Source organism: Salvia miltiorrhiza, chromosome 5 (assembly GCF_028751815.1).
Source record: "Salvia miltiorrhiza cultivar Shanhuang (shh) chromosome 5, IMPLAD_Smil_shh, whole genome shotgun sequence".
Classification (NCBI taxonomy): Eukaryota; Viridiplantae; Streptophyta; class Magnoliopsida; order Lamiales; family Lamiaceae; genus Salvia; species Salvia miltiorrhiza.
The window spans coordinates 30,229,618-30,243,943 of NC_080391.1; the positions used below are offsets into that span (position 1 = coordinate 30,229,618).

General features: G+C 36.2%; 1 protein-coding gene across 2 annotated transcripts; it reads left to right on the forward strand.

Moving 5' to 3' along the window:
* The first annotated feature begins 6,777 nt into the window (after window positions 1-6,777).
* Window positions 6,778-13,794, forward strand: LOC131026417 (C2 domain-containing protein At1g53590-like). Of its 2 annotated transcripts, none has more exons than XM_057956284.1 (12): window positions 6,778-7,416; window positions 7,528-7,602; window positions 8,092-8,235; window positions 8,394-8,489; window positions 8,586-8,717; window positions 8,793-8,945; window positions 9,083-9,124; window positions 9,304-9,352; window positions 10,391-10,483; window positions 10,551-10,734; window positions 11,139-11,262; window positions 12,456-13,794. In XM_057956284.1, the coding sequence occupies exons 1-12, from the start codon at window positions 7,288-7,290 to the stop codon at window positions 13,470-13,472; spliced, it is 2,238 nt and encodes a 745-aa protein (XP_057812267.1). In that variant the 5' UTR covers window positions 6,778-7,287; the 3' UTR covers window positions 13,473-13,794. The 2 variants fall into 2 exon arrangements, with proteins under 2 accessions (XP_057812267.1, XP_057812268.1); XM_057956285.1 differs by having other exon boundaries at window positions 6,887-7,416; window positions 12,459-13,794.
* Window positions 13,795-14,326: the final 532 nt, after the last annotated feature.

Here is a 14,326-nt window from a genome sequence, read left to right on the forward strand (position 1 = left end):
GATCATGGCCACTTTCACGCTCCCGATCCCTATATTTTCTAGGACCGCTTCTCCTTCGTGAATTTTGAGTCGTTGCTTCATCTACATCAAGCATAGCAACCATCTCCCGCATAGCCTCACTGGTTGTCGAATTTCGAATAAATTGCTTCCGCATTTCATCAATTTCATGTGGGCTAGAAATATCAGACATTTTTGTGAATGTGTTTGGAAGTGAGTAGATTTGAATGACATGAAAGAAAGTTTGCGATTTGGGTGGTTTAGTGATGACTGGAGCACTTGTATATATAGCGAAAATATTTAGCACTTTTGAATGGTAGTTGTTGAATGGTAGTTATTGAATGGTAGTTGTTGAATTATAAATTTATATTTGTTACAACTTTGATCGTTGAATGGTAGTTGTTGAAAGGTAGTTGATTGTAGTTGTTGGATTATAAAAGAAACATAATTCCAATTACACATAATTGATATTACAAATACATTATCTTCGAATTTCAGAAATAGACATAGCACACTTACAAGTACAAAATACATAAAACACACTTACACGTACAGAAATAACTAAAGCAGACTCACAATAGCTAAACGATACATAACGAATTACTTCCACCCATATTTAGCCTTGATTTTAGCTACAATCTTGAAATGGTTGTAGAGTTCATCCTACGACATGCCACTAGTATCCTGTTTACAAAACTCAATATGTTGAAGCTTGAGTTGTTCCGCTTGAAGCTGGAGTTGTACCTCTTTTAGACTCAATTGTTTAGTTACAAACTCTTGGAGATGCTTCCACTTATCTTCGTTGACTTTAGATGTCATTTTAGCCTTTTCTTTCGCTTGGCGTTTAGCTCTTTGTTGTCCTATCGGTCGCATTCGAGTTCCAGTGTCCGTAGAAGATGGACTGTCTGCTTCAGAATTTTTGGCCTTTTTTGAGGATTCTGCAGCATTTGTTGAGGAGTCCATTTCTCACAAGTTTGGATGATCTTCCATACGTGCAAGAACCTAAAGTCCTTGTTCTTTGGATTATCGTTTCTCCATGCTCTTTTGGCCCCTCTAGTACAGCATCATCGACTTGACCGCTCGCCCGATTGCTCCAGAAATTATTGTAGATACCTGCCCATTTATTAATATCTGGATTGATTTTATAATAATGATTTTTTACCTACGAGTAACTTTGCGCAACTGTGCCTGGAGTCTTCCACTCATTGTAGTAGGCAGAAATTTTTTCCAAAAAATCCTTTCTCTTTTGTTCATTGCCAATAATGGAGTCGGTGTTGGTATTGTACCAAGCTTTTACAAGAAGGATATCTTTATCAGGTGTCCAAATCGTCTTTGGCTCCTTTGCCTTTGCCTTTGCAGTGGATTTAACAACTTCCTCGACACCATCATCGTCATCATCAACAAGGGGAATTTGTGAAGAATGTTGAGGAAACTGGGAGCTAGTTTGTTGAGATTGGTTTGGTGGAGGCATGAAATAGTTAGAAGGAATGTTGGATGAAAATTGTGGAGGAAAATTTGTTCCAGTAGGAGAGTTGAATGGAAATTGTTAAGGATAAATCGGACCACCAGGAGAGTTGAATGAAAATTGTTGAGAAAAATTCGAAGACATTTGATAATTGTATGGAAATTGTTGTTGAGGGTAAGGCATGTGATGATATTGTGAATTTGGAAAATAAGAACTTTGGAAATTTTGGGAGCTTGAATTACTGGAGTCGGAATTTTGAGAGCTTGAATCCGTCATTTTACTTGTAGTGAAAACAAAGACAAGAAGAAAATAATAAGAAGATAAAAATATTGGGAAGATGGGTAAAGAATGAAAAATGAAATGGAGTATATATAGAAATTTTTAAGAATTTAACCGTTAGAAAATCTAGCCATTTTTAATGTATAGCCGTTGGCTTTACAAAGCAAAAATAAAACTAAAACACATACAATGCAAAATTAATAAAATATATATAATGAAAAAAAAAAAACAGTCGGCCAACAAAAGAGAAATGCAGCAAAAAAAAGGGAAATCAGTTGGCATGTTTTCCAATTAAACAAAGTAGGCAGCAAAAGAAAAAAAATGAAATAGCACCCAAAATTACATGCCAGCCGAGAATTTAGGGACACACTTGTCATAAGAAACTAGGTGCAATCTTGCACCTGGTTTCTCGATTCTTTCCAAGAAACTGGTTTTCAAATTCTCCAATGGTAGTTCTTAATTTAAGAAACTGGAGAAATGAGCCGTTGGAGGCACCCTAAATAGCTCAGAAGATCTCTCAAGAGAGATGAGAGAAGAAAAGTGAAGATTCCGATTCAATCCCCAATGCAGAAGCTACAGTAGAAAATCAAATAGAGCTCAATATTTATTAAGCATTGAATCGATGATGACAATATCTCACTATTGTAAAATCGGTTCTACTGATTGCCTAAACTCTCTTAGTGTAACTAGAAAATTCACATAAATATATCATTAGCCTAGTTACTGATTACTTCAGATTCTGTACTCAGTAATCCTAGTTGGTATATTACAATACCCCTTTTCAAAAGAGCGAGAAAAGTGTTTGTAATCGAGCTTGAAACTTAGACCGAGCTCTGTGGTTGTTTAGTACTAGTAAACTAAACAGTTAGGTTACTTAGCACCCGCAAGCTAAGTATGAAAATACAACTCAGTGAGTTGGTTGCTGTAAGGTGTTTTTCCTTATCAGTGTGTTTTTCCTTATCAGTACAGGTCGCTTTGCACCCGTAAGCATTGCAGTTATGTTTGCGTTGCACCCGTAAGCATCGTGGCTAGGTTTGCGATACACCCGTAAGCATATTCCTAGAGTGTTCGTCAGATTGATCATCTGGCCGTGGATGTAGGAACGTTATTTTCCGAACCATGTAAAAATCCCTTGTGTTCTTACTTGCTTTTATTTTCAGTATCTGCGCATATCTCTATTTCTATAATACTGACTAACTGAAAAGAGTAACTAAGGGATTCTCTGTGAAGAAAATCTTTCAAGGCTATTTCACTAAGTTTAATATTCCGCTGCTAGAGTTATAGGTTTAACTGATCAATCTTTCGATAGTCAGTTAGATAACTCTACTCTGTTTTACTTAAGACTGAAGCCTTACTTGGAATGAAGTTAATTGACTAGTTCAATTAACTGAAGTCACCCACTGAACCTCTGTTTCAGTATCAGTCGCCGCCTCTTGTTAACTGAAGCACGCATTTTCAAAGCAGTAAAATTGTCTTTCAGTACAAAGGTGTTGATTTTAAGTAACCCCCAAAAATTAGCCTACAGGTGTATTCACCCCCCCCCATACACCTGTCCTTTCAACCCTCAAGGGACCCAACAATAATACTCTCTCCATCCGCCAAGATTATGTCACAATTGCTATATCGGGCGTCCGCCAAGATTATGTCACTTTTTTTAAGGCAATAGTCCAACCATCCTCTTTAATATTTTATCCTTACTAACACTCTTTATTTATAAAAAAAAAAACTCACCCAAAATTCAATCTCAACCACACATCTCATAAAATGGTGGGACCCTTTCTCCACTACATCAAAATCATCACCAATTTGATTAAATCCTGTGCCCAAGCAATTTGACATAATCTTGACGGACGGAGGGAGTAATAATAATAATAATAATAATAATAATAATAATAATAATAATAATAATAATAGTATGTGGAGTGTATATGCCCTAATGCAAATTATAATTATTACAGTATTAAAAATTAACTAACTATTAATATATTCTAATTGAAGATCAATCAACTTTAATTGCAATTGGTGAACTCTAATCAAATTTATAGGTCATTACTAAATAATTCCCTTTGCCTTATACGGTATTGCATGTTCGTCTTATTAGACCACAAAGCGTATATATAGTAGATAGGATTAGTCGACCAGTCTTCCTCAATCGTCCCAAACAAAGCGAAACAAAACAAAACAAAACAAATTAAATAAATAATATTGACATCCTAAATGGTCCAAGTTATTAATTAAATCATCTCAAGGAAGTTTACAACAAATGTTGTGCTTCCAACTGCTCCATTAATCTTTGTCAAATACTTAAAAAAAAAAAAACTCTTTGTCAAATAAATTGTCGTGATAAAAATAATTTTTTTATTTGTACCCATTTAATTGTACAACTTTGACTGTAATTACCATCGACCATAAGATAGTTGGCAATATGAATCCTATATCATACTCCTTTTGCCCCACTTACAATGACATAATAAAACTGAATAAGGAGATTAAGAATAGAATATTAAAAGTGAAAAATAGATAGAAATCACTTATTTTATGCGCATAGAATAAATAAAGATGTGTCATTACAAATGAAAATTTCGAAACTTGATTGTAATGAATATATGGAAAAGTAGCAATTTAGACTCTATCAGTGAGACTAGGGGTGAGCAGTCGGTCCGGACCGGATCGACAAAACCGAGGACCGAATTTCTAAAAATTTTAAGACTGAACCGGACCAACGTAAACACTGGGACCGAACCGGAACCGGACCGAAACCGCCGTCGGTTCTCGGTCCGGTTCGGTCCAAAACCGAAATTTTGGGCAATTTGCGAAATAAACCAAAAAAATACATTTTTACACATATAAAACCTGTTTAACAACAATAATTCAATAATACCACAAAAATTCATGAAACTATTAATAATATTAAGGTTTCTGAGTTTTAGAATATTAGAAATAATTAATAATATTAATAAAAATAATAAATATATATTAAATATACATATATTCAGTTCGGTCCGGTTTTCATCGGTTTTGCCCTCATCCGGACCGAAACCGAACCGACTATAATTCGGTCCAGGAAATTTGGACCGGACCGGACCAATCACTGGATCAAAACCGGCCTCAGACCGAAAAAAATCGACCGGTTCGGTTCGGATTCATCGGTTTTGGTCCGGTTTTGCTCACCCCTAAGTGAGACCCTTATGGTGTATGACACCCTATACTCAAGATTCGATCAATCAGGGCCCTTGATGTCCCAGTTTTGGTGCAATTACACTCATCCATCTAATGACAACCTGACGCCGTTAGACGGAGGGGATTAATTGCACCCCTCCTGAATTGACATGATTTGAATAAGCTCAATGGAATTGGGACTCTGACGACTTCCGCCGCTACCTCTCGTACGTATTCTGCCCCATTATCCTTTTCCACATCATTTCCAATCCATTTAAAAAAAATCATCGTGAAAATTCAAATTGACAACGCAATCTCCAACTTCTCGGTGACATTCTTGATAATCTCGATCATCATGAGCGTAACCACGATGTACAATCAAGGGCTGAGCTACGGCAGGCCGGTGACGATTGTTTACGGGTGGCCGATTGTGGGCGAGATGTTCTCGTAGTGCATGTCTCAAGTTACTCCGTCAAATTCAGCCCATTCTACGAGAACTAGGCTGCGGTCGTCACCGCCCAAAATTTCGGCATACTCGACAACGTCCGGGTCCTCGTGCTTCAGCTCGAACCCGCTATCAAGAGCGTGCCGCCTTCAACACAGCCGACAGAGTCTACGATGTCTGCTGGTCGGACTCGCACGATCGCTCATCGTCGCCGCCGTGGGCGATGACTTGCTGATTCGAGAGTCTATTTCCGCTTGCTTGTCTTGCAACATCTCCTGGTCCTCGACACAGAGAGAGTGGAAGTGTGGTTCACTAAAAAAAAAAAAATACAACGGCAACATTAGGCCACCATATTTTAATTTGGGTGCAATTAAGTCCATCCGTCTAATGTCGTTAGACGAAGGGGTACAATTGCACCAAAATTGAGACATCGGAGACTTAATTGATCGAATCTTGAATATAAAGTATCATACACTGTCATAAGAGTGCCAATGATAAAGGTTAAATTGCTACTTTTACCATGAACTAGCATTTGCATCCCGTGCAGAACTTTTTTTGTTTTTTATATTTATATAAAAAGTAATACTAATTTAATTATCATACTCATAAATATAATAAAAATTAATTATAACTAAATATATTTGAATTGAATATTAAAAAAATAAAAAATAATAAGAATTTACAATTATAAAATTTGATATTATGAAAAATAAAAGAAAAGTTAAAAAAATAAAAAAATACTAATAAAAAAGAATTAAAAATACATTTTTTTTCCAAAAAGATGATAGAGGAGAGAGAAATTTATAAAATTTTAATATTTAAACAAATTTAATTTGTACATTTAAATCAAATAATTACATAAAATATATCAAATTAAAACTTTTATCGTGATCTTTAATTTGATATGCATATTAAATATTTTATAATTAATCGAATTTCACAATTTTGGAAAGAAATAAAACAACAAATAAGAAGTTAAAGATAAAAAGAAAAATATAATTTAAACATAAACCTTCAATTTTATTATAACTATAAAACTGCCATTCAATTTTAAAATTGATTTCAAATTGAAAATTAACTTTTTAATATAATAGAGATATAATAGAAAAATTGAGTAAATGAAAAATTTGTGACGGCTTAAAATGCCACGCCGACGAAGGACCCACGCAGACACTGCAGTGGCTCATGAAGAAGCCAGCTGCCCGCCACTTGTCGGATGGCTCAAGATGGACACGGACTCTCCGATATATCAATTGGTAAAAAACAAGGCATTATTTTTATGTTTTTGTAATACTTATAAATATAGTTTTTCAATAGAATAATACAACAAATTGTTATTAAAGTCTTCATTTCAGTTATGGATGCAAATGCATTAATTATGAGTATGGATTTATTTATCTTTTTTTTTTAGGAAAATGGATTTATTTATCTGAAGGGTGGCGTTGTCGGCCATCGCTCCCTTACGTGGCACCGACACGTTAACGAGTGCAAGCCCCTCGGACTATACCATTATATCTCCATTTATATTATTAACATAATTTAATTTAATTTTGAAATACAAAGACTGGTTCACCGTCATTTATATATGGGAGCATAACGGAAACCGAGAAATCCAACCTCCCCTGCACTGCAACCGCAACCGCAGTAATCTTTGCCACAATCAATCCATCTCACTCAAACATTTCCAGATTGTATTTCAAGTTTTTAGCGCCGCCGCGTTACTTGTTCATTCGGCGTCGTCGGGCCCCGCGCCGGGGAAGAAAGTAGAGTTCGCCGTCCTTCAATACGCCGCATCTGCAGTTGACTCTTTGCGTGGATTGATCGTGAACCGGAGTCAACGCTGGGCCCCACATGAACGCTGATGGGATTAGTGTGTGAGGATTTTGTATTTGGCTTTGTGAATAATAATTGAGAGGAATTTTGTGCGTCTGTGTGAGAGATTATGGGTAGTGTTCTCGACTCGACGCTATTGCATCATGTGTGCATTGTGCTGATTGTGCTCTGGTTTCTGAATTCTTTCAACTGGTGCCATCCAGTTGCGTATTTTCTCTCTCTAATATATCTCTATCTGGTAAGATTTTTCGTCTCTCCCCTCTCTCTTGTTTATTTTCAGTTTTGTGCGATCTTCGTGCCACTTCGAAAATAGGATGGGCGGTGATAAATTTTTGGTTGATTTTTGAAGGTTCATGAATTATATGTGCTGAAATTGAGAAAGAAACTGCAGTTTGAGGAGAAAAGAGAGTCCGATCAGAGACGGGTAATTTCCAGTTCCGATTGAATGATAACATCTTTCTTTTTCCTTTTCTCCTTTTGGGTTTTTCTGGCCTTTCAATTTTTATTAAAAAACAAGCTTTTTGTAGTCTTGGTCGATGAGGTTGACCCCTTTATAGAATACAGAGAAAGAGATATGCTTGATGTTTGTCTTGAAGGAGGTTCTCTCTCCTGAAGAAAAAGGAATCAGTTGTTATACCGTTGGAAATTCTCAAACTTTTTCATGAACCAAGGGTACTGTTTTCTCTGTAATGCGGGACCAGGAAGATACTTTTTTGTCCTTTTTTTTAGTTCCTTTTCCCTTGGTGTTTTTTCTTGGGTGAAGGCAAATAATATTCGGTCATGCTATCTATTGTTTTCTGTCTTCATGAGTTGAATTATGTAATTAGAAATCCATCATATGCATATGTCTACATATATATATATACACACACATATATGTATTGTATTAACTTTATTTCCTGTGATTGCGTAGGTGCTTACAGATTCCGAGTCTCTTAGATGGTTGAATCATGCTATTGAGAAAATATGGCCCATCTGCATGGAAGAGATTGTTTCTCAGAAAATTCTGCTCCCTATTTTCCCATGGTTCTTGAAAAAGTACAAGCCTTGGACGGTGGTATGACTTAAAACAACCCCCATTTTGTTGCATAGTTTTATTTCTTGTATGTTTTCTGATTTGGAGCTGGGGGTACCGTGTGTTCTGGATGGCGTGGGAATTGCTGTCTAGTTGATTTTTTACTTCTATTAATGATAGTTCTGTTTGCCTACATACAGAAAGATGTTGAGCTTCAGCATCTTTACTTGGGAAGATCCCCGCCAATGTTTACTGAAATGAGAGTTCTTCGTCACTCCAATGGTGATGACCACTTGGTAAGTGAGACTACAGATGAGAAACAAATAGGTTGGGTTTTACTGTATTTATTCTTATGTTCCTGACAAGGTGGTATTTGTGTTAATCTTCTGCAGGTTCTAGAACTGGGTATGAATTTCCGTACTGCAGATGATATGAGCGCTATACTTGGTGTGAAACTGAGGAAGAGATTGGGTTTTGGGATGTATACTAAACTGCATATGTTGGGAATGCATGTTGAAGGAAAGGTAAGATGAAGTCATTTGACGTTGTGATCATCCTATCTTTTCTTGAACTAAAGCAGTTATCTAACATGTTTGCAGGTATTGGTTGGGGTTAAGTTCCTGCGTGGATGGCCTTTTATTAGTCGCTTGCGTGTGTGCTTTTCTGCACCACCATATTTTCAGATGACTGTGAAGCCTATATTCACTCATGGTCTTGATGTTACAGAACTTCCTGGGATAGCTGGCTGGATAGTAAGTGCATAACTAAGTTATCAGTTCATAACTCTTTCTCTCTCTCTCTCTCACACACACACTCATGCACGCTTGCATGGAGAGAGACTGTTCTTCTCAAGCTTAGCTTAATATACTAATACTGTTTCCTGTACTAGGATAATCTTCTGGCCCTCGTCTTTGAACAAACTCTAGTGGAGGTGAGATAATGTGCTTTTATGCTTCGTACAGCCGAATTTTCACTTCTTTCTCTTTTAAGCCATAGACACGCTTGAATAGTATATTATTTGTTTGTTTTTTTTTTTCCCTCTGTAAACGCTAGTGAGTTTGGATGCCAAAAATGAACTGATTTGCTAACTAATCTCTATGATTTCTGCAGCCTAATATGCTGGTGGTTGACGTTGAAAAATTTGTGTCACCTCAACCAGGTACTCATTTCCTGATATAGCCATTGAACTCATTCTTTTGGGTAGTTAGGTTTCAATTACTTGCCTGCTATTATTATAGACCTAATATGAGCTTGACTGACTGGTTTATCTCCTTGTTTTGCTCTCAAAATCTTTCTTGGCTTAATTATTAAAGCGTCAACATCGTAATAAGGGACTTGTTGAAACTTTTTCCCTCTCTTTTAATTTTTGAGGTTGGTGGGGGAGCTGGGGATTCACTTTTGTTGAGTCTCTGTCATTCTGAAAGTTCCATCTCTTTCTTTTTCCAATTATCATATACAGGTAAAATAAAGTTTTTAAATGATGTATAGCAGTTACCAATTAGCAGACCCGATCCTTTTTATTCTAAAAACCATTCTTCATAGGTTTGATTAATTTGTTTCATTTGGTGGTTACTGCATTGCATGATAATAATGCACATTGAGATTGCAAAACAACCTCACACTGTTATATTAGCCTTGAATGTTAATTATCTAGGCACAAAAAAAGAACTTTCGATAGTTTCTAATGCACAAGAACGCGCTACCAGTCTACTTCACCAAATGCATAAATTCAATCATTTATTAAATTATGGTAATAAGCCATAAAATTGAATTAACCATGGATGTATGATTCAAGTTAGAGTTGACATTCTAAGTTATCAAATGCACAGTCAGAGTTTTCCTCTTTTTCTCAGTAAATTTGATTTTCCAATTTTAAAGCTTGAAGAAGTAGAACATGTTAGGCCCATGTTGATTTGTGGGTCTAGACTCTAGAATATAGTGAATTTTCTTTAAATGTTTCATCACGAGAATCCTTTGTTGTCAAACATGGATATCATGTAACTATACGTCAGGAAAGCAAGAGGTGGTGTATAATATTATGCATGGAGAAGTTTTTCCATAACCTGCCTCTACTAATAAAAAGTGTGTGATGGTACATTTTCTGGATTGATTGCAGTGATATTGTGATAGTATTATATAACATATCTTGTATTTTACGAGTTCAATAATTTTATGAACCTTGTCTTTTGCATGTTAGAAAATTGGTTCTCCGTTGATGCAAAGGAAGCTATAGCGCTTGCTACTGTGGAAATTCTTGAAGCCACTGAAATGAACCCATCGGACTTAAATGGTTAGTCTGAGTATTTCTTCTAGTATTTTCACTAGATGTTCTGGTTCAAACTCGAGTTGATTTTCAGGATTGGCGGATCCATATGTTAAAGGACAGTTGGGGCCTTTTAAATTTCGGACTAGGACTCGGAAGAAAACCTTGTCGCCAAAATGGCACGAGGAATTCAAGATTCCTATCTTCACATGGGAATCAGATAACATGCTTGTTATTGAAGTCTGTGATAAGGACCATATGTTTGATGACATGATGGGGTGTGTTCTCTTCCTGACTTTATTACTTGGTTATGTGTATGCTACAGCTTTTAGATATATTGTTTTTGGAGTAGATTTAGTTTTCTTGATTATGCTGTTACTTTCTTTATCAATTTATCTTTGTATATGTGTTGTATTGCATATTTTATTCATCCTTTGCATTTACAGTTGTTTATTTTCCCGAAAAAGGCAGTGAAGCTTAGTTTGTTGAAAAGTTACGATTGTTTAATATGTCATGTGCACCATCTCCTTATGTCCTGGCTATTTCCCCACTAAATATTTCAGTATCTGATTGGCCTTCATGTTACATGCATGATGATACAGATAAGAGTGTGGCATGGCTGGCTTTATGTACCGCCTTATTGCTTTCAGTTTTGTATAACACAGTCTTGCAATTGTTGCAGAGATTGTTGTGTAAACATCAATGAACATCGGGATGGCCAGAGGTATGACTTGTGGTTACCTCTCAAGAATATAAAGACAGGAAGATTGCATCTTGCTATATCTGTGTCCAATTTAACTGGAAAGGTATTCCTCTAACGTAAATTAGCATGGCTTCTTCCTTTTTTGAGATCTGACATCATCTTTCTTTAATTTGAGTGGAGATTTTTATTTCTTCAAGTGAGGTGAAATAATTTATTTGTCAGCTGGGATGATAGTAAAAGTCATTGACAACTACATTGGGATACGTAAAGTGTGGACGTGACACCTATATACTAGAAAAGTAGAGATAGAAACGATGTTGCTTGATGTTATATTTTCCATCTTCGGCCTTATGTAGATGATGTTAATATAGTTCAATACCCAAAATTCAAAAAAATCACTCTGCAATTACTTCAGTGAGTCTGCATATGGCTTTACTGCGCCGGGCTTTTTCTGGTTTCTGATGGACGAGAATATTTGAGGAGAGGGTTGAGGAGCTTTTTGTTTCTTAATTTTTAAATAGGCAGAGAGCTCAATTCACACAGCTTTGTGAGAATCATGGGTGAGATTGTGATTGTGTGATGGTTTAAGATCTCCTAGTTCAAAAAAAGAAGCAAATTTGTTGCTGGAGCTGACCAATCATGAAGAGGAAGCTATAATAGGGACTTACATTCTGGATCTCAATGAATGTTGGATTTTTCTTCAGACCGAAATATTTGCTGATAGTTTTTTCATGTGTTATATTTGAGTTAAAAAAAAAAAAAGTAAAAACCTTTATCATTAGTAGTTTTAGTAGTCTATACAATATACCCAAAAACTAAGATTCTATTTACTAACTTTTGCTTGATTAACTCAATAATTATCATACTTTGTCCTTTGTAATGTAAAGAAAACAGAATATAACAGGAAGCGTCGTGCTAAGGGCATATGTCTGAAAGTGAAAATGGGGCTATTTTGTGGACACACATAAATTGGAAAAGGAGTTGCAATTCAACTGTGAGTGTCTAAGTCGACCCACTTGAAATGTGCTTGCATAATCTATTCAGTTCTGCTGCGGAATAAGTAGACCAGGAATTCAAAATATTGGAATCTTGTTTGATCTATCGAGCCTGAGCCCATCGTATGATATGGTAGCTGATTAATATAATCCTTACATGTGATTAGTCAGTATTTCTGGAACTGACATGTGTTATTGATTTTAATCCATTGATAATAAACTGCCAGTTTGTCATTATTTTTTTTACTGCAATAGTCGATGTTATAACATTTCGAGCTGCTGAAAGCATTGAATACTACAGCAGGCTACAGAGTCTTCACTTGATGAAGAATATGTCGGTGGTGACAAAAGGAAAGAAGATATCAGTGGCGACAAAAGGAGAGCGTCCTTCACAGATGAATCTTCTCACAGAGGATCATTCTCATCTACAATATCAGATAAATCCCCAAAAGTCGCAGATAAGTTCGACCCAATTGATGTGGAAGGGCAGTCAGAGACTGGGATTTGGATTCACCATCCAGGCGGAGAGGTTACACAAGTGTGGGAGCCTAGGAAGGGGAAGAATAGCAAACATTTGGATAGTCGTCAAATTAGCGGACAAGTTCGAGGTGAGGGTGGTGGTGATTCAGTAGGTGGACGGACTTCTGGTCAGAATGACAGCAGCAGCACTGATGAGAGTTCGGATTCTAGCAAGTCGCGTTCAGCTAATCCGGTTAAGAGGGGTTTAAGAAAGATCGGTTCAGTGTTCAGAAGGACCCCGAGAGAAGCTGACAAGGTCAGCTCACCTAGAGAATCCGAACCATCCCCTCAAGATAATTTCAATATCAGGGCATCTAACCGCAATAATGGGGGTGTCAAGTTGATAATAGACGACTCTGTCGTATCCTCATCCTCCAAGACTCCGAAAGGTGATGAGAAAGAGCTGCAGCCTCCGTCTTCCAAGACTCCGAAAGGTGATGAGAAAGAAGAAGTTTTTCCGGAGAGCCCTAGCCAAAGGAACGGCAAGGATATGGCTAAGAGCATTCTGAAACATGCTGGAAGATCTGCTCGAGAGTTGAAGCTCTCATTCTCTCGGAAAATAAGAAATAAGCCAAAGGGTGAATTGCCAGCAGAGTCGGATTCCACGGATGACGAGTCTCTTTCATCATCCATAGATTCTGGTTTTGTCGTTCCAAGTTCAGCCGTGTCCCCTCCAGCACTGGTTTCAGATGATCAGTTGTTGAAGTTGAAGGATGACATTCAGACAGAAAACCACTCCGGTGGCAATTCTTCCGAGACCGGTGATATTGCAGTTCCGGCAGGCGACAAGGTTTTGTAACACACCGTCCAGGTGTCTGAGTGCAAGAAACATACGACCTATGTCTTCCTCACCGCGACACGCTTGAAAGTGCAGACACAGGACTGTTGTATTTATTCTACTGTACAATGGGTTTTTGATAAAAACCCAAATATAGAATTTAAGGGGGTGGTTTTGGGTGTTTCATCAGTTGTACACAACAACTTTGCACCTTCTCTTGAAGCTTGTTTGTACCATAAAATGTATTTGTGTAGAAGAGTTGTGTGAAGTTTTGTATTTGCAACTCTTATCATGACTCATATTTGCAATATAGGCTTTATGTTACACCTTTGTTTCTGGATTATTATATTTTGTACTAATAATTTCATGTGATTGCGCTGCGCCTATATAAATTGATAATTTACCAAAAAAATGATGGAAACACTTTCGATGGCTGACATTTTGTGTTTATAATTTTATGAATATACATCAATTATTTTTTCAATGATCTATTTGTAGCAAAATATTAAATAAATTTTTATTTTTATAGGATTAATTGTTTATAAATACATAAAGTGTACTGAAATTTTCGTTTTTAGTCAAGACTATTTATTTTTTTCATTTAATACATGAACTTTTGGAATTTGATCTAATTAAAATTTCAACAATCATAAATATTGTGTTTTTTATGACATAAAATTAACATTATTTTCTTTCCTTTCATATTATGTTGCGACTAATAGGGTTCAAAGAGCGTGATTTTAAAAAAATAACTTTTTTTCTATATATATTAAATGAAACACAATATTTTGTATTGACGCTAAATTTCAAAATATGAAAAGCTCATGTATAAATTGATAAAAGAAATAATACTTATTAATTAAAAATTAAAATTT

Bases quoted from the DNA above. Each gene is read 5' to 3' on its own strand.
- LOC131026417 (XM_057956284.1), top strand. From the start codon at position 7,288: ATGGGTAGTGTTCTCGACTCGACGCTATTGCATCATGTGTGCATTGTG. The intron at 7,603-8,091 runs GTAATTTCCAGT...GTGATTGCGTAG, and splicing joins GAGAGTCCGATCAGAGACGG to GTGCTTACAGATTCCGAGTC. The intron at 8,718-8,792 runs GTAAGATGAAGT...ACATGTTTGCAG, and splicing joins GAATGCATGTTGAAGGAAAG to GTATTGGTTGGGGTTAAGTT.